We start from the raw sequence: 25971 nt of genomic DNA, 5'->3' as shown, positions 1-25971 counted from the left end.
CAACCACACACTGTTCTGATTTGAGCAATCTGAGCGTCGGGTGAAGAGGTGCAGTCAGGCCAGATTAACAAAAGGACAGAGATTCCGCGTAGCTGCCTTCTGTGCCCGATGGCCGCCAGGAGAGAGCCTGGGGAGCCAGAGATCCTCTCTGAGTGTCTGACTCAATAAACTCGGGTCCCTTTGGTTCAAGGCAGTGAATCCAGTAATAAAGTGGTCAGTGGCATCTAAAGAAAGTTTGGGGAGAATTACTTATATGGTAAATTCACTTCGGGCTGCCAGTGCGGTCGGTGGTGAATATTTGTGTCCTTTCAGTGGCAACACAGAAGGTTTTCACATGCTGTTCTTTGAGCCGTTGATTAAATACTGGCTACTAAATAGACTTTGATATCGAGAAATTCTGGCTTTTATCATCAGTTCGACAAGGGATCTGTCTGTGACAAGAGCTGATCTCTTAGCTGTCTCCTCTGGGCCTCGGCCTCTCAGTATTAAAATAAGGAGGCTCGTGTTGCCTCCTGAAGGGATGCTGTGGTTTCATTTTCTAATGTAAGATTAAAGTTATATACAAATGAGGCAATTTAAAATAATAGTACCAACAGTATTAAATAATGTGCTTTCTCTATTTCTCGTAGTTCAGAAGATGCAAAGGCTCCACAAAAGAAGGTAAGTGGCAACGGATTAGGATTCTCTAACTGTGCCCTGTAGCATGACAGTTCTCCAGAAACATAATATTGCAATACATGACAGTGCTATCTTTGTAAAGACAAAATACGTTTATTTCTCGACTCTGCTTCTCAGATGTGTGTCCTCTGAGTTGCAAACGTGCATTTGTCATTCATTCCTTATGACAGCTGCTGCTGTTATTATTTTTTACAGCACAAAGTTCTTTTGCAGCAGTTCAACACAGGCGATGACAGAGCCCAGAAGCGCCAGCCTATCCGTGGCTCTGATGAAGGTGAGAATGTCTTCCAACTTGCGCAGATTATTTAAAGTCAGAATAAAATCTCCCCCCTGGGAATCACCCCTTGGGCCCACAGAATAGCTTTTCTTGGCTGTCCCTGTGTACTCCAAATGGTTTGCTTGGAGGTGCCCGTTTGCATTCCAGTTATTTATGTTCTTGAACTCTGTGCCTGGAGCTGAGGTGCTTGTTCACACTCCCCTGAGGCTGCCTCTCCCCCACTGCTACCTCTCCTTGAAGGAGAGAAAGATTATCTCAGGCACCCGTTGTCAACGTGGCAGGAGGGTGGCTGGCGCTTTGCAGATGCCTCGCCGAGGGGGAGCGCCAGAGGCACCTGCAGAGCGGGGCTCCCACCCGGGGAGAGCACTCTGGCCCTGAGCAGTACCTCGTTCGCAGCCATCAGGGAGGCAGAGATGCTGGCTGTTATTGTCTGCTTGGTTAAGATTTCTCCAAGAATCACAACCAAAATAAGATGAATGATCATGATAAAATCTTCATCTTAAGCCACAGATGACTCTTGTAATGTAGCGGTGCCCCAAACTCCAGAATTACAGGAGCTGGAAATCGCCTTCAAGATCTATGTGTTCAGAGCTGAGCTTCTGGGTGCCACATAGGGGTCTGCTGAGCTGAGTACCACCCGTGCCACCTGGCCTGGCCTCCGAGTACACAAACCAGGGAACAAGTGAGCAGCCATGTCAGCAAATGTTCACGGCCCCAGGCGGAAGCGCTCCTGTTTGCAGAGGCGTTAATGTTGGCTCCCCACCACTGCTCTGGGCTGCAGGAATCTAGTAATCTGCCTACAACACAGCACTCCCGGTATTGTGAAAAAGAAAGGCTCACAGACAAAGGCAGACCCAGAAAATTGGCCTAAACATACTTCTCATTGTTTCGCATGCCCTATGTGTGGGTTTTTCACAAATATCTGTTGTGGTTTTTGTAACTGGAGCTGGCAGTCGTGGACTTTTCTTAGACCAATGCTAAGGTAAGAAGTTTTAGAAGGGGGCAGGCATAGGCATAAATGAGTACAAATAAATACAAATCTTAAGAATGGCAAGAGGATGCAAATTTCAGAGCGTGTCTAAACATTTTGCATAGCTTTTGTTTTTTTTAAGAACTCACAAGACCAACTTATCTTACTGTTGCTGCCTTCCCAATAGTTCTGTTTAAAGTCTATTGCATGGACCACACCTACACAACCATCCGGGTGCCAGTGGCTGCCTCGGTGAAGGAAGTCCTCAGCGCAGTTGCCGACAAACTAGGCTCTGGGGAAGGCCTGATCATCATCAAGATGAGTTCCGGAGGAGGTAACCGCCTTCTGCAAAGCAGAATATCCCATCCCAACAGAACCCTGCCAGAAGTTAGCGAGGCCCTTCCAAGCTGATCCAAAGGGACAAATAGGTGCTGTGTATGCTCCCCAAAATAACAGAAATACAGTGGTCAGAGGCGGGCTGGGCTAGTGTCTAATATCCCCTATCCTGTAGGTAACCACCCTGAAGCAGAAAAGGGTGAAATGATCTATCCAAGGCAGTTGGAACTGAGGTCTCTGGTGTGGATGTCAGCCTGGAGTTCTTTCCCTATAAACCCTAAACAAAAAAGCTTAAGGCTGTAATAACATATAATGGAAAAGAATCGAAAAACAATGTATACATGTAAATAGCTGTGTCTATACGTATATATGTAGTACTGAATCACTTTGCTGTATACCTGAAATAACGCAACACTGTAAATCAACCGTACTGCAATTAAAAAAAAAAAAAAAGCTTAAGACCTGGGAGCTCTGAGAAATGTGGGCCCTAAGAGGGCCCCTGGCTTTTCTAGCTAAAGGCTGTAGGTTTTCACAAGTCTGAAGTCGGAGGTGGCCATAGGCTGGTTCTTTCCAGTTGATGATGGTTTTCCTCCTTTCCCAGTAAAGAGGGCGGGAACCCAGCTCGTCAAACAAAACGAGAAGTCTTTTCCCTCGCAGGATTACTAGACTGCTCTCTGCTTTCCTGAAATGTCGTTTATTCATTCTTCATATAGTTTCTGGCCACTTAGTGTGGCTGTGAGAGGAGAGGAGGTGTTGGACACAGCCTGGGCCTCCAGGTTGCTCACAGGCTGGTGAGGCGGGAGACAATAAATAAATAATTATAGTCCACTCCGGCAAGAGTTTTGGAAGGGTCTGCCTGCATTGCAGTGAGAGCCTGGAGGAGAGAGCCGTCAGGCTAGCTGGTCCAGTACGATTTGATAGTTATTGGAAGATCCTTCAGGATCGGGTGAGCCATCCCTGCCGTGTTTGAAGACAAATGATTCCACCGATGTAGGATTTTTAAATGCATCTTGGATTCCCAAGATATCCCCTTCCATTTCTGTTCCTGGCACACACGACCCAGGACGTCTTCCCCCTTACACATACTTCCTAGCCTCCTTCCCTGCTATATTGTTTTCTCCTCCTCACTGCTTACTCTCAGGTACATTGGCTCTATCTGCATCCCTCACTATGATATAAGCTCTTTCTGGACTGTTTTGGGTTTTTTTCCCTGTATTGTTCCCTTCTGTATCCTCAGTGCCTAGAGCAGTGTCCAGCATACAGTAAATGCTGAATATTTATTGCATGAATTATGTTTTTGTTTTTTTTGAATTATCTTTTAAATATAGAAGACTTAAGCTAATAATGCAGTTGCCCTCCAAATCAGGGAATGAGTGATAAAACACGGTAATAAATTTTACATCTAAAGTCATGTGGGATCTCAGAAACCCCCTAAGTTTTCTAAAAGTTATCTTGGCATCTCCAGAGTGCTGGGCGTTATTACCATCTGGAAGCGTAACTTGTTTTTTAAAAAGCAGGTGCGGTTTCTGTATGCAGAACCGGGTGACTTGACCCTCGGGTATTTCCATTCCTGTGTTGCGGTCATTTCTGACGGCATCCTGAGTGTCGTGCGCCTGCACGAATGCCTTGTCTTTTTTATTCGGTGGGTTCCTTCCGTACTGTATTTTATGCAGTCACTCTGCGTGTTCCGGTAATTCACCAAGCTGGTAATTTGTTGGTGTGATTAGGGCAGCGCAGCAAATCTCAGGTGCATTTAATAGGCAATCTCTTGCTTTTTATGTTCACAGAAAAGGTGGTGCTCAAACCTAATGACGTTTCAGTATTTACGACGCTCACTATTAATGGACGCCTGTTTGCTTGCCCGCGAGAGAAATTCGATTCACTGGTAGGTGTGGATGGCCACCTCAGAGCAGCGTCTGCAATCAGAAAAACTTGTCTGGAGCTTAATTTTGCAGTCACGTTGAACCTAGTTGCTAAAAAATCTTGAACGCTACTTGTCTTTTTCTTTTCTGCAGTCTATCAGGTAAGCCTCAGGTGTTCATTTGAGATGCTCTGAGCTTTAGATTTTCCTTTGTGGAAATTCGCCAAGGAACACCACTACTGGGGCATAATTCAGCTTTCAGAACTCTTTGTAGTAATTCACGTCCTTGAAATGTCCCCGGTTTAAATATTACTATTAAGAATCTGAATACTTAGACACCAGGATAGAAATAATGTTTTAAGACAAGATGTTGCAATTCATCCTGCCCCTTAGGTGGGGGGGATGTAGAAATGCATTACGGCAGAGCCACTCTCCGGTCCAGGGAAAATGCTGTTCCCTGAAAGGGCTCTCTCCATCTTGTGTAGGAAATCTCAGAGGCCAGCCGTCTTTCCTAAGTCTCCAAAACAGTGTTCGCGGCCCCACCCAGCTCTCTGTGAGGAAAGGCTTAATCGGCCCTTGCTAATAAGTGACTGGCCCTCTCTTCTTTTTGCAGCTGGTAGGGTTCAGTTCTGTTTCTCCTGTAACAGGCGTAGAAGTGAGCAGCTACTAGAGTATCTTAGAGAGCTTGTGGGGCCAGTTCAGGGGATAGAGGACTAGTTTTTTCCATCTTTAGACACACCGGGCTTCTTTACCAAGAGAAGTGCAACACGGGCGCTACAGGGAAACTGCATTGCGTTTTAGGGGGAAAACTTAACTACATAAGTGACGCACGCATACGTTCAGTTTAATCAGATCAGACATCGTAGGTAAATCAAGATTCCCCTCCTTGGACTTTTTAGAGCTTGTTTAGCCTCATCATGCTTCTGACCTTCTAGTCTGGGGAGAGCTATCTTGTGCACTGTCTCACAGCCGAGCAGATTTTGCAACATCTTGAATGTACCTGGAGGGGAGCTTCACAGAAGGGGCGTTAGCTCTCCCGCCCCTCTCTCATCCGTCTGGCCCGTGAGCACCCTTGCCTCACTCAACCAACCACCAGCGTTGTGTGATCTGAGTCTGCCCCCAGTCCTTTGCGTATATTTTTCATCATCTACATTCGTGGCTTCCTGAAAAATAAATATTTCCCAGTATTGAGGGACTGGGGGGAAAAATGGCATGGATGAGTTACACTGCTCTCTTCTGGAAGCGAAAGCCATCAGAAGCCAGTTCAGCCAGAGCCCTGCCAAAGGTGCCACCTGATGTGTTTGCCACACAGCGCTCGGGCCTCTCTTCCCGGCTGGTTCTTGGCCGTGGTGTCCGATGATGTGGTGTAGAGATGCAGAGTGTGGACCATCTCCAACTCCCTGTGGGGCACATACTCAGTTTTTAAGCCTCGGTTTATTTGCACACAACCCTTCAGCCTTACAAGTTCTTAGTCCTTGCTCGTCTTCCATTTTAAGGCCGGAGTAATTGCAGGGAGTTTACTTTGCAGCAAGTACCCAGACGTGAACTTGCTTAACTTCTTCCCTGTCGGTGCTCTGCCATTCACTGGGCTGCCAGCTATGCTGTTGTTTCTAAGGAGTGGTCGAGCTGTCCCTGCCTCACAAAACTGTAGGCACGGAGCTCCTTTTCTGGCTTTCTGAAGATTTCTTTGAGGACAGTCCATCTAGGAAGAGTCGTATACAGGATGCCCCTGCAGTACAGAATGTTGGCCAAACCTTTGATCCATCAACACGTACTTATGAAGTGCTAGCTTCTGTGTGACACTAAACCAGTGTCCCAGAGCCTCTGCCCTGAAGACAATTATGGTCAGATTGGGAGATGAAACTAACACAGACAGCCTGGAACAGAACAAATTGTAGTGCTGAAGTGTTGTCTAGAATTAGTAGAGTGCCAGTAATTTATCCTAGTTGCCTAAGGGCTTGGATTCTAGAGTTTTACTTTCTTGACATTTTAAACATAAACGTCAGTACAGAGCAACTTACAATAAAACCCCATGGCACTGTAATTTCGTTCTAAATACTTTTATCCATTCACCAGCTCCTTAGGTTTTTATGTAGGGCCTATACTATTATCATTCCAGGCGGATGATTCTGGCTCTAGGATGGTCTTGAAGATGAATGCATCGTGGTCCTTGTGCCCCAGGGAGCTCACAGTATAGCGTGGGACACCAGAGTGTAATGAGTATCCAATGTGACAAATGCCATTGCAGAGCTAGGCACAGAGGTGTGGGAGCACGAGGAAAGAGGATGCTGAGATGGCAGCTGGCTTTAGCCATCTCTTTGTCACTGACAATCAGCACGTCCTTTTAATGTCTTAGTTTCCTCATCTGGACAATGGGAGGGTAACAGTGCTATTCTCCCAATCACCACCATCCAGGCTTAACAGAGAAATCAGCTCTCAAAAAGAGCAGAGAGAAAGAATCAGTCTATAGGAGTTCTTTGCCTCTGTGTGGGCACTTTGCAGGTCTGTCTGTGTAATGCAGACCTTACATAGGCTCTGCTACACTTCATCTGTAAGGAAATTTCCACAGGGGTCTCTATGAGAAAATGGTCCAAGGAATTGCTTCCTATGGGGCCAGCATGTTAATTCCCCACTTCAGTTAGAGGAGCCCTCTGTGCTGCTCAGATTGCCTCTCTGGTGGTTCACGGAGGGAAGGGATCGGCCTGCCCTTTGCTTGGTGAGCCCTGTTCACTCAAAAAAAGTAGAGATTCAACAGGGGGTTCTGTTTTTCTCTCAAAAGGGATTCAGGATGATATACCAGCCTCCAGGACTAAAAGAATTTAATGGCATCTTCCCTGTATTTGTTGGGTTAACTTATCCCCTCTGTGAAAAGCCATAAGACCTCAAGGGAAAGAGATAAGGAGTCAGTTAGACTGAGGAGAGAGCAAACCTAAGGAATAGAGGGCAGGTCCACAGCAGAGCACATGGGCGAGAGGGAGGGCAGAATGTGGAGAGCCGGTCTGAGCCTGAGACAGAGTTCTCGCACCAAGTATTTAAAAGCTTCCCCGACATTTCTACCTGAGACCTACCCCGCTTGAAACCATTCTCCTTATTTGCTTCCATAAGCTACTTGCCCATCAGCTTCAGGTCGGTTCCCTAAGTTTTAAAACTTTGGAATAATGGTTTTTCTTCCATGCTGTCTGTGCCCTGCATAAAGTGAATCAGGAACAACAGTATTTGGCTCATACTTCCGGGTCCTGTACTCATCACACTTCCCCGTACCTCTGCATTGGGGGAGCAGAGCTGGGAAGGGAACTAATTTGGAGGGGACGGTGGGGACCTCCTCTGTGCTAGGCACTGTGCTCACGTGCTACACTTAAATTATTCCCATCCAATTCCCTTAACAAGCCTAGGTACTAGGTACTGGGGCCCCAACTCATCAGAGCTAGAAACAATCAAGAGATTAGGGAATCATTCAAGTCTGTGTAATTAGAGTGGGGTTTACATTTAGAATCTGCTGCTCTCTAAAACTGGCACTAACCTGGTCTGTTTCAAAACCCTAACTCCCATCTGGTACTCAAAGACTTTCTAAAGCTGTTCAAGCTGTCCCTTTGGTTCCCCTGAGCTCTCTGTTCCTGCCAAGTAAGTTTCATGACGGCTTCCTCACCTTCATGCCTCTCACGCCATCCTTCAACCTATGACAGACCATCCTGGATACTCAGGGAAAACTTTGCCATTCTAAACCCACCCAGTTTTGTCTGTTTCATCTTTTGAAGCCCATCTCTTTCTCCAAGAACCTCTTCAGGCCACACATTCATTCCAAACGCCTGCTAACTCTCAAAAAGCCCATTCAGGTTTCCTCACCTGTTTCTCCGTGTATCTGGGAGTCAGGTGTTTTTTGATGCTTCTGTCCATCCCTTTAGACGTGCAAATGAATGCCAGCAGCTGACTCTTTACTGGCGTGCAGTGCTGTACTTGCTGGTCAGGGCTGACTCCTTTTTTAAACTGCAAACTTGCAAATGCCCGGAATGCAGTGGCCATTCACAGACTGTCAAGGTTATAGGTGATGATTATAATGATGATGATGATAGAATGTGAACGATATTAGTACTTCCAACATAAATATTGAATATCCAAATATGTTTAGCATCATATTGGGGAAATTATCTTTTAATTCGTGTGACTTTTGTAACTTTAAACGTATTATTATAGATCAATAGGTATTAATATATTATACGTAAGTTTCTAATATATACAAACCATTCATCTTATTAAGGAAAAGCACTATAACTCATTTCCCATAAAATAAAAATGAGATAAGTTGGATGGAGAGTCTTGACCAACGGTCTTCCAGAAAGTAGCAGAGTTTAGTTTTCTGATGCCTAGCCCAAAACACCATGACCATGTGACTATCATTCCTAGCTCAGCATCTCTCAGAAAGTGGAGCAATTGGACATCATATATAATCACATGTAATCACACAGCCCTCTGTCACCTAGTACCCCAGGCAGTGTGTTATGAGAAACGGAGATGCAGCAACTTTACCACTGTTACCAGCCCCTGCAATAGTAAGGAGCACTGTAGCTAAACATCCAAAACCACCATGCCAGTACCTGCTTTGGAATGGCTTCAGTGGGAAATAGGAGAAGAAAGTCCTTAAGAACTGCTTACATGTTTGCCAGGGAAAAGGAATCATTCCCTGGGAGCTCCCAGGCCCATGCAGAAGAGAACTTCCATGGGTCAGTCTTCACTGAATCTTATTTGCCATGGTCCACATTTTTCAGTCAGTGGAATTGATTAGAGTGATGATGATTACTATAAAAATGGCACAGAAGCAAGTGAGCATTAAGAGCAAAGGCATTTTTCTCCTCGGGGTAAAATCAGTTTCAAGATATTCCTGAAGCCTCTCCAGAATCCTCTTCCCTCAAAGCCCTGACAGCACTCAGCGTGTCTGTTGTGAGATTCCGATACATTTTTGCATTATTATTCATAGACTCCCTTGCCAGAGCAGGAGGGCCCAACTGTTGGAACAATGGGAACTTTTGAATTGATGAGCTCCAAAGATTTGGCATACCAGATGACAGTTTACGATTGGGACCTCTTCAGCTGTGTGCATGAGGTAAGGTGCTCCGTTTAGAGCATTCATTCGTAGGTATCGTGGCAATTCGGGATGCAGCCTGTAAACGTCAATAGGTGCTGCAATGTGTGGAAGCCACGCGAGGGTTTTTTAAAATCATTGAGTACATTAATAAAGGCTGTTATAAAGCCTTTCAGTGTTAAAGAAAAATCTTTATGATTTACAGTGAGCTCTGTCTTCCCGTGTATATTAAGCCAGTGGCACCTAGTTTATAGTTAACAGATTGAACAAGCCTCATTGAGCCATTAAGATCTTCAAGTTGAAGTTCAAGTTGAATCCTGGTCAGTGACTGTATTCACATTTGCTGACCAGTATCAATTTGTCACGTCAAATGGAGGAGCCAAGTTGGTGTTTTGATTTAAAAACAAAGACATGACATTGTTTTCCTTTCTTCTAGCTGGAGCTAATCTATCACACATTTGGAAGGCATCATTTTAAAAAGACCACAGCAAACTTGGATTTGTTCCTCAGGAGGTTTAATGAAATTCAGTTTTGGGTTGTCACTGAGATTTGCCTTTGCTCCCAGCCTAGCAAGCGCGTTCAGCTCTTAAAAAAATTCATTAAGATCGCGGCCCAGTAAGTATCATCCACTTGGAGAGAGAAAAACGTTTGCGCTGTGTTTTCATTTTGTCCCCTTAGATTACACCTTAAAAAGAAAAGTGAGATATAAAATCTCCTTATGTACCAGGACCAACCAGAGGGGCGTAAGAATCACTGAACTCTTGCGAAAGATGTGTTTTGTCTAGCTTTTGTAATACTTGACACCGATATATAAATTAACATCCTGCAGCACTGATGCTCGAGTTAAAATCGTGACCTCTTTTTGCTCTGAACTACTCAGACGTCATGAGTAGTCTTACTTCCGCATAAACGACTTCCGCATAGACGACTCCTTCAGCAAAGTTCTGCACAAAATTCTGTTGGAAAGGCTGGGCGAGTCCAGGTCTAACTCGACACGTTCTTGCCAGTAGAGGGCAGTGGGGACATGCACGTACAGCCGTGCATCCGACTCAGCCGGGATAAAATCCATAAAATGCATAAAGGCGAGCTAACCTGGTCCATGAAAATCATCTCCATAAACATCAGAAAAAGCAAGCATCTTATAAATATTCTATTTAACAGCACTTCATGGGAAACAATTTATTTACTGCAGGGGCCAGTTAGATTTCTCCCTGAAATGAATTTAATCTTCTCCTGCTATTTAGATATGCCTGACAGCCTCCTGTTTACTTCCTTGTTTTTGGTATCACCACAGTGCTAAAAATAAAATGCTAAATGCGGCTGTGGCTGTGGCTGGGAGACTTCTTTCTTTTCTCAGCCCAGGGAGCTCTAGCACGGGAAGGTGGGGAGCACAAGTGACCCCAGCTGGGCAGTTTTCTTGAGCCAAAGAGTTTAGATCCCATACAGAGTCTGATTTCCAGAGCTAAACAAAGAAGCAAACGCTGCTCGACGTTTTACACGTGTCAGCTTGCCAAATGCCCTGAATTATTTTGCCAAATTTTGGGAGTTCAACAGGATATCCAGATCTCTTGGATTCAAGTGCTGGTGTCTCTTAATTTGGAAAAACTGCCTTTTGAAAGAAAGATTTGGTAGAATGTTGCTTATGAATTTCTGGTTCAGAGTGTAGCCACTTTCCCCCGGAGCCTGAATAGGCTTATCGCGGGGAACAAATGCCTCCGTTTACTTGGAAGGAGATGACTGGAAACTGTGACAGCATGTGCTTCCCTGCTAGCAGGAGCACATTCTCTCCTCACCTTAGCCTGGCAGTGCTAAGTGCAACAAGGGAGGAGAGGGGAGGTCTGCACACAGACGTGGAGACCAGAAACCCTTCGGGGGCCTTATCCTGCTATTTCACAGGGCAACATAGGAGAGCCTTTCAGAAACTCAGGAATTTTTTTTTTTAATGTCTTTGCCTTTCTTATCTCTCTTCCTTCTGATTATGGGTGGATTTGGCCTTCGGAATAAATTGGTTTATGTCATTTAACCTGCGCCATCCTACACAGTAGAACTCTTCACACAACCCAGCTGGAGAAGATTGCAGACTCAGAAACCAAGATCTACACGAATGAGATCTTAAACCTAGTGGCAGTTGGCATGTTTTACGTGATATTTTTAGAGAACGTCAATATATTCTATTGAAGCTCTTTGACCTGCCCAGAACTTTGTGAAGTTGGGGGTCCAAATGTTACCCTCGCCTTTTACAGGTGAGGAGACTGAGGCAGAGAGAAATTTCGTGACTTACCTAAGGTGATAGTTAGTTGGTAACCAGAGCAGTGAGCAGAAAGGCAGCCCTGCAGTCCTGCGTGTGCTTTCATGATCGCACAGGTAGGACAAAGGCAAACATGTCCATGACCAGCCTCGCTGCCTTCAGTCCAGGGACTCTGAAGTTGCTCTCAGCCCCTGACCTGAGAGCCACCGCCCCGGCCCATCGAAGGCCCCGCCTGCTCCCTTAGCGGTGCGTGAGACACGCCATATCTTCTCTACATCTGTTTTCCCATTTCCACACAGACCACTTATGAATCACTCTGCAAGGAGTACACAGGCAGCACATGCAACAATTAGCCTTTTGCGAAAATGCTAATCCAAAGAAGATTTAATTATGATGTAGTCAACTTAGATAACCATATTGATTTGTGGTAAAGGATTTGTGCTCCTTGCAAAATGAATCCTTCTTTCCCTTTGCAAGGAGCTGGTATAAAGAAGTCGAAGATTCCTTTTTTTTTTTCCTTAAGTTAAACCAAGTACCTGGGCTAAATATTGCATTCTAATAAGAACCTTTGGTGTTGTTCCACCATATTCTTCTTCCCAAATATATATTCATAAAATCTAATAATGGCATAAGTACAGATTCAAAATGATCAGCTTCATCGACGTTGGTAAAACAAAGTAAGGTCATTTTTTGGTCAGTTGTTTAGCTTATTAGCTATATAGGGATCATGATTTGTAAGCTGACATTTTTCAACAAATTGGAAGCATTTGCATGGCAGGTAGAAGCCCTGGCGGCTGCAGCAGTGTGATTTTCCTTCGTTCCCTCTCATGCTGCCAGAGCCTGAGGTGTCCGGCTTCAGCCTGAAAGTCTGGAAGTCTCCAAGGACATTTTGCTTTCTCTCTTCCTAGCCCCTGAGATGTTTCGCTCCAGGTCCAACAAGGCTTTTAGCAAGCTCTGGGATTACAATAGCAATCCCTAGGGCAGGTGTCTTGAACTTCCTCCTCAAAACCTGAACCTAGATGGCCCAAACCATCACCTTCCTAAAATTACAGTGAGAAATCAAACAACAGAACACGGTCACCCAAGTGGAACTTACACAGAGCATTAAATCTGTCATTGCCTGCTCTCATAAAGGAGTCCTGCCGAATATTAATGACCATCAGAAAATAGAACTCTAATTTTTTTTTATCTCACTCAAAAGTGGCATTTTACTCCAGTATGTGCCTCTTGTGTTTCAGCTGTAAGGAGTACAAGAATCTGAATTCCTTTTTTGCCATCGTCATGGGACTAAGTAATGTTGCTGTGAGCCGCTTGGCACTAACATGGGAGGTAAGCTTCAGCTGAGATCCAGCTGCGAATTTGCCTGAAGAGTCAAAACACAGGCTCACCAGTGAGTCTTTTTTTATAAATATCACTCATGCTTGTATAACAGTGGGAAAGGTGGGGCACTTTGAGGGAGGTGACCTGTCTCCTTTTGCCTCAGAGTGTGAATTTTAAAAGGCATTGTCCTTTTGTAGAGGGGGGAGGGGATGAGGGGGGTCTCAGCTTCCTGGACTATACAATGTAAATAATAATAAGTCTAGTTCCTAGGTATAGCATTGCTTGGATTACTTCATCTTGTTCATAGATCCTATTGTTCTCTGAAATGTCTGCTTCTTGCTTTTAAAATAAGCCTTATCTGTAATTAAGAGAGGACAGAAGATCCATTTTTATCCCAGTAGTCATTTTGCTCCTGGGAGAATTAACCAGAAGGCCAACTGTTTGGCCCAGCTGAGTACCAAGCATCTCCTAACTACTAGCAGACCTCTCTGTGTACGGAGGAGCAACGGTTGGCTAGAATTCGGTTTGGTGCAAAAGTTATGCAGGTGTGTTGTGAATTTCTGTAGCAAATACGATTAATGGTTTGTTGATAGTTGGTTATGTGTGCTAGAGAACAGCTTCATTTTTCATTAGCTAAGTACTCAAAATATGCCTGACCCCTTACATGTGGTATGTAGTCAAAGAAATATTAATCTGTAATGGAACATACACACGAAAATAGACTCTTTCTAAAAATAAAAAGGCACGTGTAAGTGGGACACGAAGAGAGAGCAAGGAGTAGGTAACACAGATCTTAATTTGCAATGCTGCTGTAAAAAGGCACCAGAGGCAGCTGTTTGCATCTCTAAATGTTTTCCTTGAAACATTTTCTTCCCTACTTCCCTCTTGAAACTGTGTTCTTTCTCTGTTCCTCCTCAATGTTTCCACTGTTTATAGGACAGGTCCTCACAGGTCCTTCTGTCTTGGGTTTCTCTGAAAATTCCCAGCAGATGCTGCACTCAGCGGCTCATCCCCTGAATATAGGAATGAGGGAATTGGTAAGGCCTGCACGCCATTTGGCTGGGTCCTCTTCCGGCTGGTAAAAAAAAGTTAGTGCTGCCAATAAATGTAAGCAATGAAGCCAGGGTGCAAGCCTCCCCTTCTTGTAGCCCACAGCTCTTTGGAGATCTAGGGTTCCCTCTCAGAGAGTCTGCTTTCCCCAGCTTGTTTCCAGCTTTTCACGCTCACAGAGTCCAGATGATTTGGCTGGGAAAATCAAAGAAGCCTCATGGGGTCCGGGAAGGCCAGATATAGGTGCACATAACAGCAGCTAGACATTAAGGCCGTAGCATGGGGGAAAACACTCTCAGCATCCCCTTTCCTGGTCTAAAGAGAGAAATAGGAGGCTGCTTGGGGGGCGGGGGGGGGGGACAGGCAGCAAAGGGAGAGAGTTTATTGGCCAGTCCTTCATTCCACGGGGAGAGGAAGGAGCACAGCAGCCTGTGAGCTTGTGTTTCCATCCTTGCGTATTGCTGCAAAGAGGAGAGTCACCTTTCATCATTCGTAAGCCTTTATCTCTTAAGTTGAGATGTAATTGGATCATTCTGTAGGAAGAGCTTTCATTCTTGAGCGTCTTTGATTTGGGTTTATCTGCCTGGACTTGCCAAGACCCTCCCACATGCTTCCCACACGACAACAGCACGATGGCAGCAGGAGCAAAGTGGGAAATAGTGCCTGCCCTCTGGGAACTAGAAAACACGCGTGAGAGAGTCGATGAACAAAACAGAAAACAGAGTGAAGCCACGCGGCAAAGGGAATGGTCCAGCGTAGAGGGGAAAGACGCCTCTGAGATAAAGCCAGTGGGAGTAAGAACCCAGAGCCGAGTTTCTCGGCCTCAGTGGTCTTGACACTTCAGGCAGGATCATTCTTCTTTGTTGTATGGGGCGGGGGAGGGGGGGGTGATGTCCTGGCCATGTAGGAGGCTTAGCAGCACCCCTGGCCTCAATCTACTGTATACCAGTAGCGCCTCTCCCTCCATCCACCCCAGCTGTGACAACAGGAAAGGTCTGTAGACATCACCAAATATCCCTGGGTGTGGGTACAAAATTGCCCCCAGTTGAGAACCCCTGCTCCGAAAGCATGGGATGTGGATAGGTAATAGTATTAAGACCCACATGTTTTATTACCACATGCACTCCGGCTTTTGACCCAAAAGTCAGCTAAGCACAGAAAGAGAACTAGAGTGATAGATCTAACCAAAAATGTCATTCGCGGGGCTTCCCTGGTGGTGCAGTGGTTGAGAGTCCACCTGCCGATGCAGGGGACACGGGTTCGTGCCCCGGTCCGGGAGGATCCCACGTGCCGCGGAGCGGCTGGGCCCGTGAGCCGTGGCTGCTGAGCCTGCGCGTCCGGAGCCTGTGCTCCGCAACGGGAGAGGCCACGACAGTGAGAGGCCCGCGTACCGCAAAAAAAAAAAAAAAAAAAAAAAAGTCATTCGCTCCTAATTTTGTAAATTGTCTGTGTTCACGGAAAGTTATCGCCTAGCATGATGATTTGGACACTCCGTGGAGCATGAGACCCTTGTATCCCTCGATGTCCATCCCAGCCTTCATCACTTTGAACCTTTCCCCCTAAAAGAGGATATCAGGTTTCCCTGAAACCCAACTTGAAAAGAGGCACTAGGACAATGAGTTTAGACATTATAAGGAGACTAGTTCCTAGAAACAAAATAAGATGGTTTACAGTGTTTAAATGGGAATATGACAAACCCATTCAGAGAAGAGAGAAAAAGAAGAGAGAGGAGCTTTTGGGTGGCTTGCAGAGGCCTGATGGGGTGAGTCAGTTGTTGATGGTAGACTTCACTGTGTGAAGCAGAGCTGAGCGGGGCATTCATGGCCCAGGACTTGGTCAGCACTGCCACGGTCGCGGGATGGGGAACATCACGCTGCTATGTCTTGGTGTGACCCTGTTAGAAAAGTTCAGCTTTACTGTAAGCTCAGGACCTAAGCAAAGTGAGAACCAATAGATTGAAAGATGATTCATCATTGACCTACGGTGTGAGTGTGTGGTATTGAATCATATGCCAAAATATAACCATGAGAAATGACTAAATTGATAGAACTATCTATTTTTGTATTATAGCATGGCAGAGAAATCCTGTGGGAGAAATGCTTGTGTAGGAAAGCATAGCACATATGATAGAGGCGATAGGAAAGGAGGCAGGAGATGTGAGTTACAGAGGCTCTGACCATCATCAGCTGTGTGACTTTGGCATGTCATTTAATCTATGAGGTTTAATTTCTTCCATCTATAAAACACAGGTTTAATCTAGTCAATTAAACATGTATTGAGCACTTACTCTGTACCTGACACTCTTTTAGGCCCTCAGTATACAGCAATAAACAAAACTGATAAAAATCCCTGTTCTCTTGTAGCTTTACGTCGTAGAGGAGGAGGAGGGTTGAACCTAGGTAGTTTCCAAAACTGTTAATCCTAATATTCCCTGGTCTAAATTCCTAATTGTGGGAATGGGAGCGTTTAAAACAGTGGAGGGTTAATGCCAAACCACTTGTAGTCTGGGAATGCAGCCCTCTGTATGAATAACCCATTTCAGAAAACATTATAAAAGCAGTTAAGACCAAAGCACCCATAGTTAGTTTTGGTTCAACTAGGTTAAGACTTTGGAAAGACGAGTTCTCTAAGATTATCCTCAAATGACAAGACAGATTACAGTCTGGCCTGTCTTAGAGATGTTTGATTAAGAGCCAAAAGTAATAACTTCCCCTAGAAATGGTAACACGATACGTAGCTAGATGTTGAATGTGACTTATGAGTGTGGCATTTTCATTTCCTTGACAGAAACTGCCAAGCAAGTTCAAGAAGTTCTATGCGGAGTTTGAAAGTTTAATGGTGAGTGACAGTGGCTCCTTTATTCTGTTCACGGTCTGCATTAATCCAATTTCCGATTAGCTGAAGTTCTCATTTCAGAAATTTTATCTGTCCTTGTCTGACTTTAAGAAGTTTATGATCCCATTTTAGTGCTGCTAAAACAAGCATGTCCGACTAATGAGTGGCACCTCAGGTACTAACTGAAACAGGACTTATGTCCCACATAAGGTCAATTTGTGTAACTAAGAAAAGCAGTGTAATGGAATCCTTTCCACCTAGCACAGGCTGGCTAAGGATTGGAAGCTGCATTTTCCTCGGCTTGCCAAAATTATTTTTCCCCATTGGCTGGGAGGTGTTAACGGACAGAAAAGGAGTGAGTGGGACTTGGCAGGAGTGATGGAGGGTTTCAGAGAAGGCAAGTCGGGACTGGCTGTGCAAGGCAGGTAGGAGGGTGAGCTGGGCTCCCAGGAAGGAGGCTGTGCTTCAGGAGAAGGGGAATCTCACAGCTGGGGAGTTGTTTTACATTTCAAATGGGCTCTCAACGGGAATCTCTCCCCTGGATCCCTAGAGGCATATCTCCCGTTCAACGAAAAAAGGAAACAAAAAGTAAATTATTTTCATGTGATACAGGAAGTTGTTTTAAAACAAAAATCAGTTTAACTGAAGCCACCTTTCTTTTGTAGCTACACTCGATTCAAAACTCCCCGACTGGGAAATGACAAGGCTGGGTGTGTTGGGAGGTAGAGGGGGTGGTGCACGTGTCACTAGTCATTAACCAGGATCTCTTTGTTTCTCTAAAGGATCCTTCAAGAAACCACAGGGCCTACAGGCTGACGGTAGCCAAGCTGGACCCTCCTCTCATCCCCTTCATGCCTTTGCTCATTAAAGGTAATTCCAAGGAAAGGCACAGGCCGAGTCAGTGGTGAGTGTGTGGGGAAGAAAATGAACAGGAGCCTAATCAGATTGACCTCCTTGGGAAGAATGATCCCATCTTTCCACCTTCCTCATCATCTCCTCTCAGCCCTGACTTTTCTGAAAGGGTTGGAAAGATTATTGGAGGAGCAGGGATCTGTGCATGGTTTGAAAGACTTGATAGTGCAACAGAGGGTCAGTTTGGAAATTTTACTAAGCTCAGGGAAAGTGCTTTAGAAACGTAAACACCTAACATAAAAGGAACTATTATCGGCTTTTTTCAATTGCAGTGTCATGCAAATCCTCCAGCATAATCTAATGGTGCTATTCTGGTTTCTTGGTATGACATATTTCTGTTAGTGATTCGAATGTGACTTTTATTTCTTTGCAGATATGACATTTACTCACGAGGGGAACAAGACATTCATTGACAATCTAGTAAACTTTGAAAAAATGGTACGTATGGTATTATAACCTTAACCACGATGGTTTTTAAAAAATAAAATTTGCATTTGTACTAATAAAGGAAATAATTTCCATAGATGCTGCCATGTTAAAAAGCTAGTTACACATAAAGGAGCTGTGAAATATTCAGTTCAAATTGGCTACCTCTTTTAGTCTGTCAGTTCTCTTTTGTGGAATTGAATAGTATTTATGCCACAGCTCACAGCAGCGGCTAGCTTTTATGCCGTGTGCTTCGTCCTTAGCTGCCTGTTGCTAAAATGCACGAATGTTCCAGAGTGACTTCCATGTTGTTGTTTTGTTGGAAGGTTGGTGGAGCTAGACTGCCCCAGGATGCCTTTGAAATGTTTATCTGCTGAGGTTGACTTTAGTGCATGGAGGTAAAGGCAACCCTACAGAGGATCTTTATTATACAGTCGTCATCTGAGTGTGTATTGCTTATGCCAGTAACGTTCACCCAAGTTCAGAGCGGGAACTTGAAAATCTTCATAACCAAAAACAAACTTTTTAAAGTTAACAGTTGTGTGGAACTGGCACATAGTCACTATTTTCCAGCCTCCTCCCCCCGACCCCCCAAAAAAAGCATTAGTTACTTTGCAGTTTCTTATCTTCTGTGAAGCCGTAAGGCAGGTCTTGCCAAAGCCTTTCTTTAGCGACATAGTGCATGTTCAGGAATGCTCCATTGTCTTCTAAGTCCTTTGGCTGCAGCCCGCATGGATGGGGTGGTAGGGTTTTATCTCTGTGTGGGTGAGAACGTGCCCGCGGTTCGCTTTGCAGTGATGGACGTGGCGCTACAGGAAAAGCTCAGAGCTCGGAGTTGAGGAGACACGAGGGTCCGTTCTCAGCTTCATCACTTTGTAGGTGTCCCTTAAGTTCTCCGTGGGTCAATTTCCCCAACAGAAAATGGAGATTCTTGACACACCATCTACCCCTGGGGATTACTGGTGGGTCCAGAGTATGTAAGGCTTCCTGTAAGCCATACAGCGTTGTAAGCATGCTTCTCAGAAAACTGTTCTAATTGCTTCCCGGAATCCAGCTACCGTGCGTGACTCCAGAATTCGCAACATCCCGCAGTCACCCCGTAAGGATCCTACCATTCAACTTCGGGGATGAGCACGTTGCAAAGCCCAGCCTGGTAAAGAACTGCAGCAAGTGCTGGGCACTGTGGCCCGTGCCTTAAACTTCTTAGGAGATAGCACATGAGTCCACCCTCCTCAAAGACACCCTGTACTAGAGGGCAAATATTTCTCAGCAGTCTTCTCCTCTTCCCCGCACACCAAGGGTAGGGTAGGAACATCTCTATTGCTGTGTTGGTTTAATCATTCTATGATCAAAGTAAAAACATTCTTTGCTCACTTATTAAGAGAGAGAGAATTAAACATATTTCCCTGATTTCTCAAAAGAAAACCTGTTGTCCAGAAATGAAAGATTTAGCAAATAGGTAAAGAACCTCCCGCGTCACTCAGGGGTGGCTAAGCCAACCATCTGACTGTAAAATACACACGTGCACAGAGGCGTAGAGGTCAGAGTTTCCTAAAGAGTTGACTGGGCTTTAGAACTTTTGATTGTTAAAGTTAACAGAACAAACAAGAACAGCAAAAATATCTGTCAAGGAGGATGAAAGCTGTTTTATCTGGGTTTTTAGATCTTGGTGTGTCTCATCCATAACCTGGGAAGGAAGAGTCAGGATCGTATTCAGGGGATGTTAAGGGAATTCCCCTTCCCTGTTTCTGTACTTCGTGCCCACAGCAGTAGATTCTGACATACCTGTCAGTGAGGAGAGAGGTCCTTCACATCCTGCTCTGAGAAAGTCCACTTTCGATTGAAAGCAACTGCAGAGCTAAGACAGCAGTTCAGCTGCAATAATGGAAACCTAAGTTAGCCATGGCTTAAGCAAGATAAGTCTATTCCTTTCGCACTTAAATGTCCAAGTGTGGAAGCTCTGCTCCACGAAGCAGTCAGGGTCCAGCCTTCTCCCGTCTTGCCATTTCACCATCCACATGGTCCAAGGTGGTGGACCACCACCACCCCCGTTTCAGCTAGAGGCAAGGGAAAAGGAAAAACGTGAAGACCTGCTTCTTCCGTGTAAGGATGTGACCTGGAATCGCACTCACCCCTTGCCTCACATTTTATTGGCCAGAAGAAACTTAGTCCCATGAAAAGGAAGTTAGAACATGTAGTCCTTATTTTGGGTATCTATGTGCCCCACTCAAAATTAAGCGGTTCTATCACTATGAAAGAAAAGGAGAGGAAGGATACTGAAAGAATACTGCTAAGTTCTCTGTTCCAGCAGTGATCAATTTTACTTCATTTGATAAATCATACCACGAGAAAGTGGGATTTTACAGTTACCCTTCCATGAGTTAGGTGTTACTGAAAAACGAACTGGAGTCTCAGAAAGATTTGATTATGTTCTTTAAACCGGGCTTAGACCACCTGGCACTTGTTGCCAACTTTCCAGCCTTTTCTCCCCATAAACTAGCCCACCCCTGCCCCCATACCACCACCACTTACAACTCCCACTAGTGGCTGGTGTTATTACTGCATTCCTGGGGAAGGATGTGTCTGTCTCCCTTTCCAGGTTCAGGTCCGAGCAGCTTCCCAGTCATTCATCGTGCTCACCAAGGTGGTAAGCAGAGCTGGCAGCCTTTGTGGGGCTGGTAGGCTGTATCCCCTGAGGGAGCCCCTGCCAGGGGCAGAAGTCACCAGGGTAGTCGAGAGCACAGATGTCTTTTCTTGGTGGCAACATTGCACAGTCACAGTGAACTACCATGCCAACCCGAAGTATTTTTATTTTGAACCTCTTCACCCTTGAGGTATGAAATGAGGATTAGAGAATTTGTTGCATATTGGTTTTCAGGATTTATGAGTATGAACAAAAGAGAATTCACACTCTGATCCTTATGCCAAAAAAAAAAAAAGGCAGACAGTCTTTCCTTTGGGGGGAACATAAAGGAATATTCAAAAAAATGTTTGAATAAAGCCCTTTGTAGCTTTCTATGGCATACATGAATATTTATAACATTTAGGAAGTAGACTAGCAATGGATCAGAGGATAATATGCTGGCCGGCTGCCACTACCCCAGGCTGCATGAAGCATGCTGATAGCCACAGTTGCTGCTGTATTAGGAGGTTGGTTCTATTTCAGACACACCCATATTTAGGTGGATTTATTTATGAATATTATTTTAGGATAGTCATTTTATTTGGAAAGAGAAGCCTAAGGCAAACTTCTATACTTCTGGAAACAATAATAGAAGCTAATTCATAAAGGAAGAGAAATGTTTTGAACCCTTGTATTTCTGTATCACTAATCATGCCATTACATTATTAGCAACAATTTGTCTTCTATCATCAATAACATTATTACAAGATTCACGGTTAGAGCACTGGACTTATATCAAGCTATGGAAAAAAGAATCTCCAAATAAAAATCTTTAAGTGTTCAAATCCACCCAATTCCCAGACCTTTCCAACACAATAGAAATCTACCAAAGGACTTTGAAAGTTTACTTCTTTATATAGAATACATGAACTGGGCTAAATGCAGATGTTCCAAAGGCTATGTTTTTTCAAAGCAATTAAATATGTGTAGAGTGTCTAGGCAAAGAATTTTGCTAGGAAATATAAAGAAATCCAAAAAGTAGTCCTTAGCTTTTAGGAGATTATATGCAGTTAAGAAAATAAAACATAAACACATGAAGTATTAAAAATCAATAAAGGGTATAAACTAGTTCAAAACAGTAATAAAAGAGATGTCAAAATAGAGAAAAGACAGTCTCTACAGCAAGTTGTGTTAGGAAAGTGGGACAGCCACATATAGATCAATGAGGTTAGAACATTCCCTTACACCATACAGAAAAGTAAATTCAAAATGGCTTAAAGACTTAAATATAAGGCATGACACCATAAAATTCCTAGAAGAGAGCATAGGCAAAACATTCTCTGACATAAATCGTAGCAATATTTTCTTAGGTCGGTCTCCCAAGGCAATAGAAAAAGCAAAAATAAACAAATGGGACATAAACTTATAACCTTTTGCCCAGCAAAGGAAACCATAAACAAAATGAAAAGACAACTTACGGAATGGGAGAAAATACTTGCAAACGATGCAAACGACAAGGGCTTAATTTCCAAAATATATAAACCACTCATACAACTCAATAACCGAAAAACAACCTGATCAAAACATGGGCAGAAGACCTAAATAGATGTTTCTCCAAGAAAGACATACAGATGGCTAACACACACATGAAAAGATGCTCAACATTGCTAATTATTAGAGAAATGCAAATCAAAACAACGAGGTACCACCTCACACTGGTCAGAATGGCCATCAAAAAGTCTACAAATAAATGCTGGAGAGGGTGTAGAGAAGAGGGAATCCTCCTACACTGTTGGTGGGAATGTAAATTTGTACAACCACTATGGAGAAGAGTACGGAGGATCCTTAAAAAACTAATAGAGCTACCATATGATCCAGCAATCCCACTTCTGGGCATATATAACCAGAAAAGATGAACACTAATTAGAAGAGATACACGCACCCCAGTGTTCATAGCAGCACTATTTACAATAGCGAAAACATGGAGGCAACCTAAATGTCCACTGACAGATAAATGGATAAACCAGATGCGGTATATATAGATATGTAAAATATTATATCTATATGTGTGTGTGTGTGTGTGTATATATATATATATAGAATAGAATATTACTCAGCCATAAAGAATAAATTAATGCCATTTGCAGCAACATGGATGGACCTAGAGATTATCGTACGAAGTAAGCCAGACAAAGACAAATGTCATATGATATCACTTATATGTGGAATCTAAAAAAATGATACAAATGAACTTATTTACAAAACAGAAACAGACTCACAGACGTAGAAAACAAACTTAGGGTTACCAATGGGGAAGCAGGGTTGGGGGAGGGATAAATTGGGAGTTTGGGATTAACAGATGCACACTACTGTATATAAAAAAGATAAACAACAAAGATTTACTGTATAGCACAGGGAACTATATTCAATATCTTGTAATAAACTATAGTTGAAAAAATATATATTTACATATATATGCATAACCGAATCACTTTGCTGTACACCTGAAACAAACGTAATATTGTAAATCAACTATACTTCAATTTAAAAAAAAATGTGAAAAAGCAAAACGCAAAGAGAGGTAACTTCCTGTATCAGAGGAAAATAAAACCATGTTAAATGTAATCAAATCCAGACTTGTTACCCTGAGTCCCCATCCAGCCTCATCTCACACTTCATCTACGCTGTATTCAGTCCAAGTTGGTGAGACCAACCTTCTTTCTTTTCCTTTCTGCCTCAGGGCCTTTGCACTAGCTGTTACCTTTGCCCAAAATTATCTTCCTTCAGTCTTCACCACTCTGCCACTTTCACATCATTCAGGTCTCAGCTCATGTGTCCCTCCTCCGAGTGGTCTTCCCTGACCATCCTTCAAATATTCTTCTACCATCCACACCTCGCCAGACAGCTGGATCTCAACAGATAACCTTGCTTTGACAGCTGGTTTCACATTCTAAGATGATCTTTATTGCCTCTTCATTGCCTGCCTTCTCCACTAGAATGTAAATGTCCTAGACCAAGTATCTTATCCGTTTGGTTTCTCTAGCACCCAAAAAGGTGTCTGGCATATCAGAAGTATGCAAGAAATACTTGAGTAAAAGTGTTTGTTGAGTGAAAGAATAACCCAATTATATTCCAGGGTTGGACTTAGTGAGATAGGACAGTACACTAAAGCATTTATTAAGGAATTTATGTAACAAAGATTTAATCCAAAAGCATTTTCTATTTTATCAGAAAATCTGATTAAGCAGAATGTCCCAAGCATTTTATGTTACCGATACCTTACGCAAAATGGCTCCCTTAGCTTTCTGTTCCTCACTCGACACTATTCTGTCCACCCTCCTCCCTGTAGCGCTAATTGTGTCAGTCCTTCAGTGTCCTTCCCTGCGTTCAGAGATGCACAATATTCTGCAAGCGCCTGCACAGACACCTGAGCTGCCATGTCCCCATGGCCATTGTATGTACAATATACCATGAGCATCATGCCTGTTACATGCTTGTATCTGTGTGTCACTCACCTCCTGGATATTAAAGATCCACAGGCCAGAAGAGGGGCCGGGGTTCTTCCTCAGGGATACGGTGAAGACTGGCTCAGCTCCTGGGCCCTTTTATCTTTTATCTCTGGTCCTCACCTTGCCTTTAATTCCACCTGGTTGCTGTCATGGGCACAGTCTTTGCAGGTGAGAGACAAATATATTTCTGGATATACATGTGGAAAAACATTCTTGTCCCAAACATATGAGGGTCTGAGTGAAATAAACAGAATGGTGTGAATGTGGTTTTACACATGGTAAGCAAGGAGTAGTTGACTGAGATCCTAGATTTGACAGGCATATGGACGGGGGCAGAGTCCAATGAGTAGGGGCAGAAAGAAGAAAAGAAAAAGCAATTTACAAACATTAAGAACAAGGAGGGCAAAGATCTCAAGGGGCAACAGAAGGAAAGACAAAAACGTCTGAGGGCAGGCGTTTAGAAGACGCCTGACATCTGGGAGCACCTTCTCAAGGGACTTGGAGCAGAGAGCGAGCGTGGCCTAAGAAGAGGCAGGCTCGTCTGGCAGCTGGCTGTGCGTAGGAGGTTGGGAGAGGAACAGTGCACGGTGGTGTTGCCTGGAGGGCCTGCTGGCCTGAACTTGAAAAACAGACGTGAAAGTCCACTCCCCTTCAGGGACAGGAGAGCTTAGACAGGGCACAAGAGTCTATACAGAGCTGGCCAGAAAAGCCAGAGACGGCTGGGGAGGCCTGGTGGGTCATCGACCATCTGGATGGGAGTGAAGGTGTAAGGTGGCCAGCCTGCCCCCGAGGGGAGGGTGCCACAGAAGGTAAATGGGGAGGCCTGGGCCCCGAGGACCCCATCTGAGAAGAGCCCCCTCTGACCCCTCACTGGATTCAAGGAGAAGGAATTACTTGCATCCGAGCTTGAGGGAGATTTGTGTTTGGGACCACAGCCTCAGGGCCTCTCTCCTGGGCTGGGCTCAAGTGCGTACAGCTGGCCACTCCCTCTCTGGACAGCATCTTTGTGCCGGTCACTGTGCAACTCAGGCCCCAGGCAGGACATCTGCTTCTGAGTCGCTCTGTTTTCAGCTTGATAAAGAAATAAATACCTGACACGGTGTCACTGGGCATGCGCCATCTACGCCTTCGTCCAGATCAGACTCTCACCATTGGTCAGCTGTCCCGGTGAGCTGCCGAACAGGACAGGCCCGACGCCTGGGAAGTGCCCTTAAGATGGTTGTTCTTGTTAAGAGTCATTCACCAGGTTGTATGCGAGTTCTCTGGACTCCTCTTGCAAATTTTCTGGAAGTTTGAAATTACTTCCAAATAAATGCATAAACACTGAAGAAAAAGAATAAATAAATACCTGAGGGTAGTTACAGAAGCCTTCTCTTGCTACCTTATTTTTCCTTTCTGAGCTTCCCCGTGTGAGTTCACGTCCAGAGGGAGGTTCATCAGCTTTCAGTTGGGTCCACTTCTCAGCCCTGTAGACGAAAAACTGTATGAGCATATTAATTCTTGCAAAGAAGCTCTGAAAACCTGTACTTTGCATTAGTCCCAAGGCGAGTGGTGGCTGTGGGAAATTTGGAATGTGGATTCCCAAGGGGAAGCCTGGCATTCTGACTGTGGACCACTTTCTTGGCTAGCATCCTCCAGGGCAGGCTGACGAGCAGACCCTAAGGTGGGGCTTCCCAGCAGGGGGTGGGGCTGTATCAGAGTCAGGTCAGGTGTGAAGAGGGGCTCACACTGCCCACCTGCACTGATTCAGGCGCCTTCTCAAGGAGCACATTCCCCTCACCTTGCCCCTGAATTACAAATCACTGTTTTAACAAGCCAGTTACTAACAGGAGCGTGCCATAACCTCAGG

The 25971-nt window shown here is 44.5% G+C and overlaps 1 protein-coding gene across 6 annotated transcripts in view; it reads left to right on the top strand.

Moving 5' to 3' along the window:
* Window positions 1-25971, top strand: part of RAPGEF4 (Rap guanine nucleotide exchange factor 4) — a 238044-nt gene that overhangs the window by 204466 nt on the left and 7607 nt on the right. For all 6 annotated transcript variants that reach the window (XM_060152643.1, XM_060152644.1, XM_060152641.1 and 3 more), the window contains 10 exons: window positions 630-660; window positions 874-952; window positions 2113-2259; window positions 4049-4146; window positions 9095-9220; window positions 9636-9814; window positions 12686-12776; window positions 16605-16655; window positions 17435-17522; window positions 17938-18002. In XM_060152643.1, the coding sequence (XP_060008626.1) occupies window positions 630-660; window positions 874-952; window positions 2113-2259; window positions 4049-4146; window positions 9095-9220; window positions 9636-9814; window positions 12686-12776; window positions 16605-16655; window positions 17435-17522; window positions 17938-18002 (955 nt within the window). The remainder of the gene's footprint in view (window positions 1-629; window positions 661-873; window positions 953-2112; window positions 2260-4048; window positions 4147-9094; window positions 9221-9635; window positions 9815-12685; window positions 12777-16604; window positions 16656-17434; window positions 17523-17937; window positions 18003-25971) is intronic.

The sequence above is a fragment of the Lagenorhynchus albirostris genome, chromosome 6 (genome assembly GCF_949774975.1).
Source record: "Lagenorhynchus albirostris chromosome 6, mLagAlb1.1, whole genome shotgun sequence".
In the NCBI taxonomy this organism is placed as follows: Eukaryota; Metazoa; Chordata; class Mammalia; order Artiodactyla; family Delphinidae; genus Lagenorhynchus; species Lagenorhynchus albirostris.
This window is presented reverse-complemented; position numbering and strand designations above follow the sequence as displayed.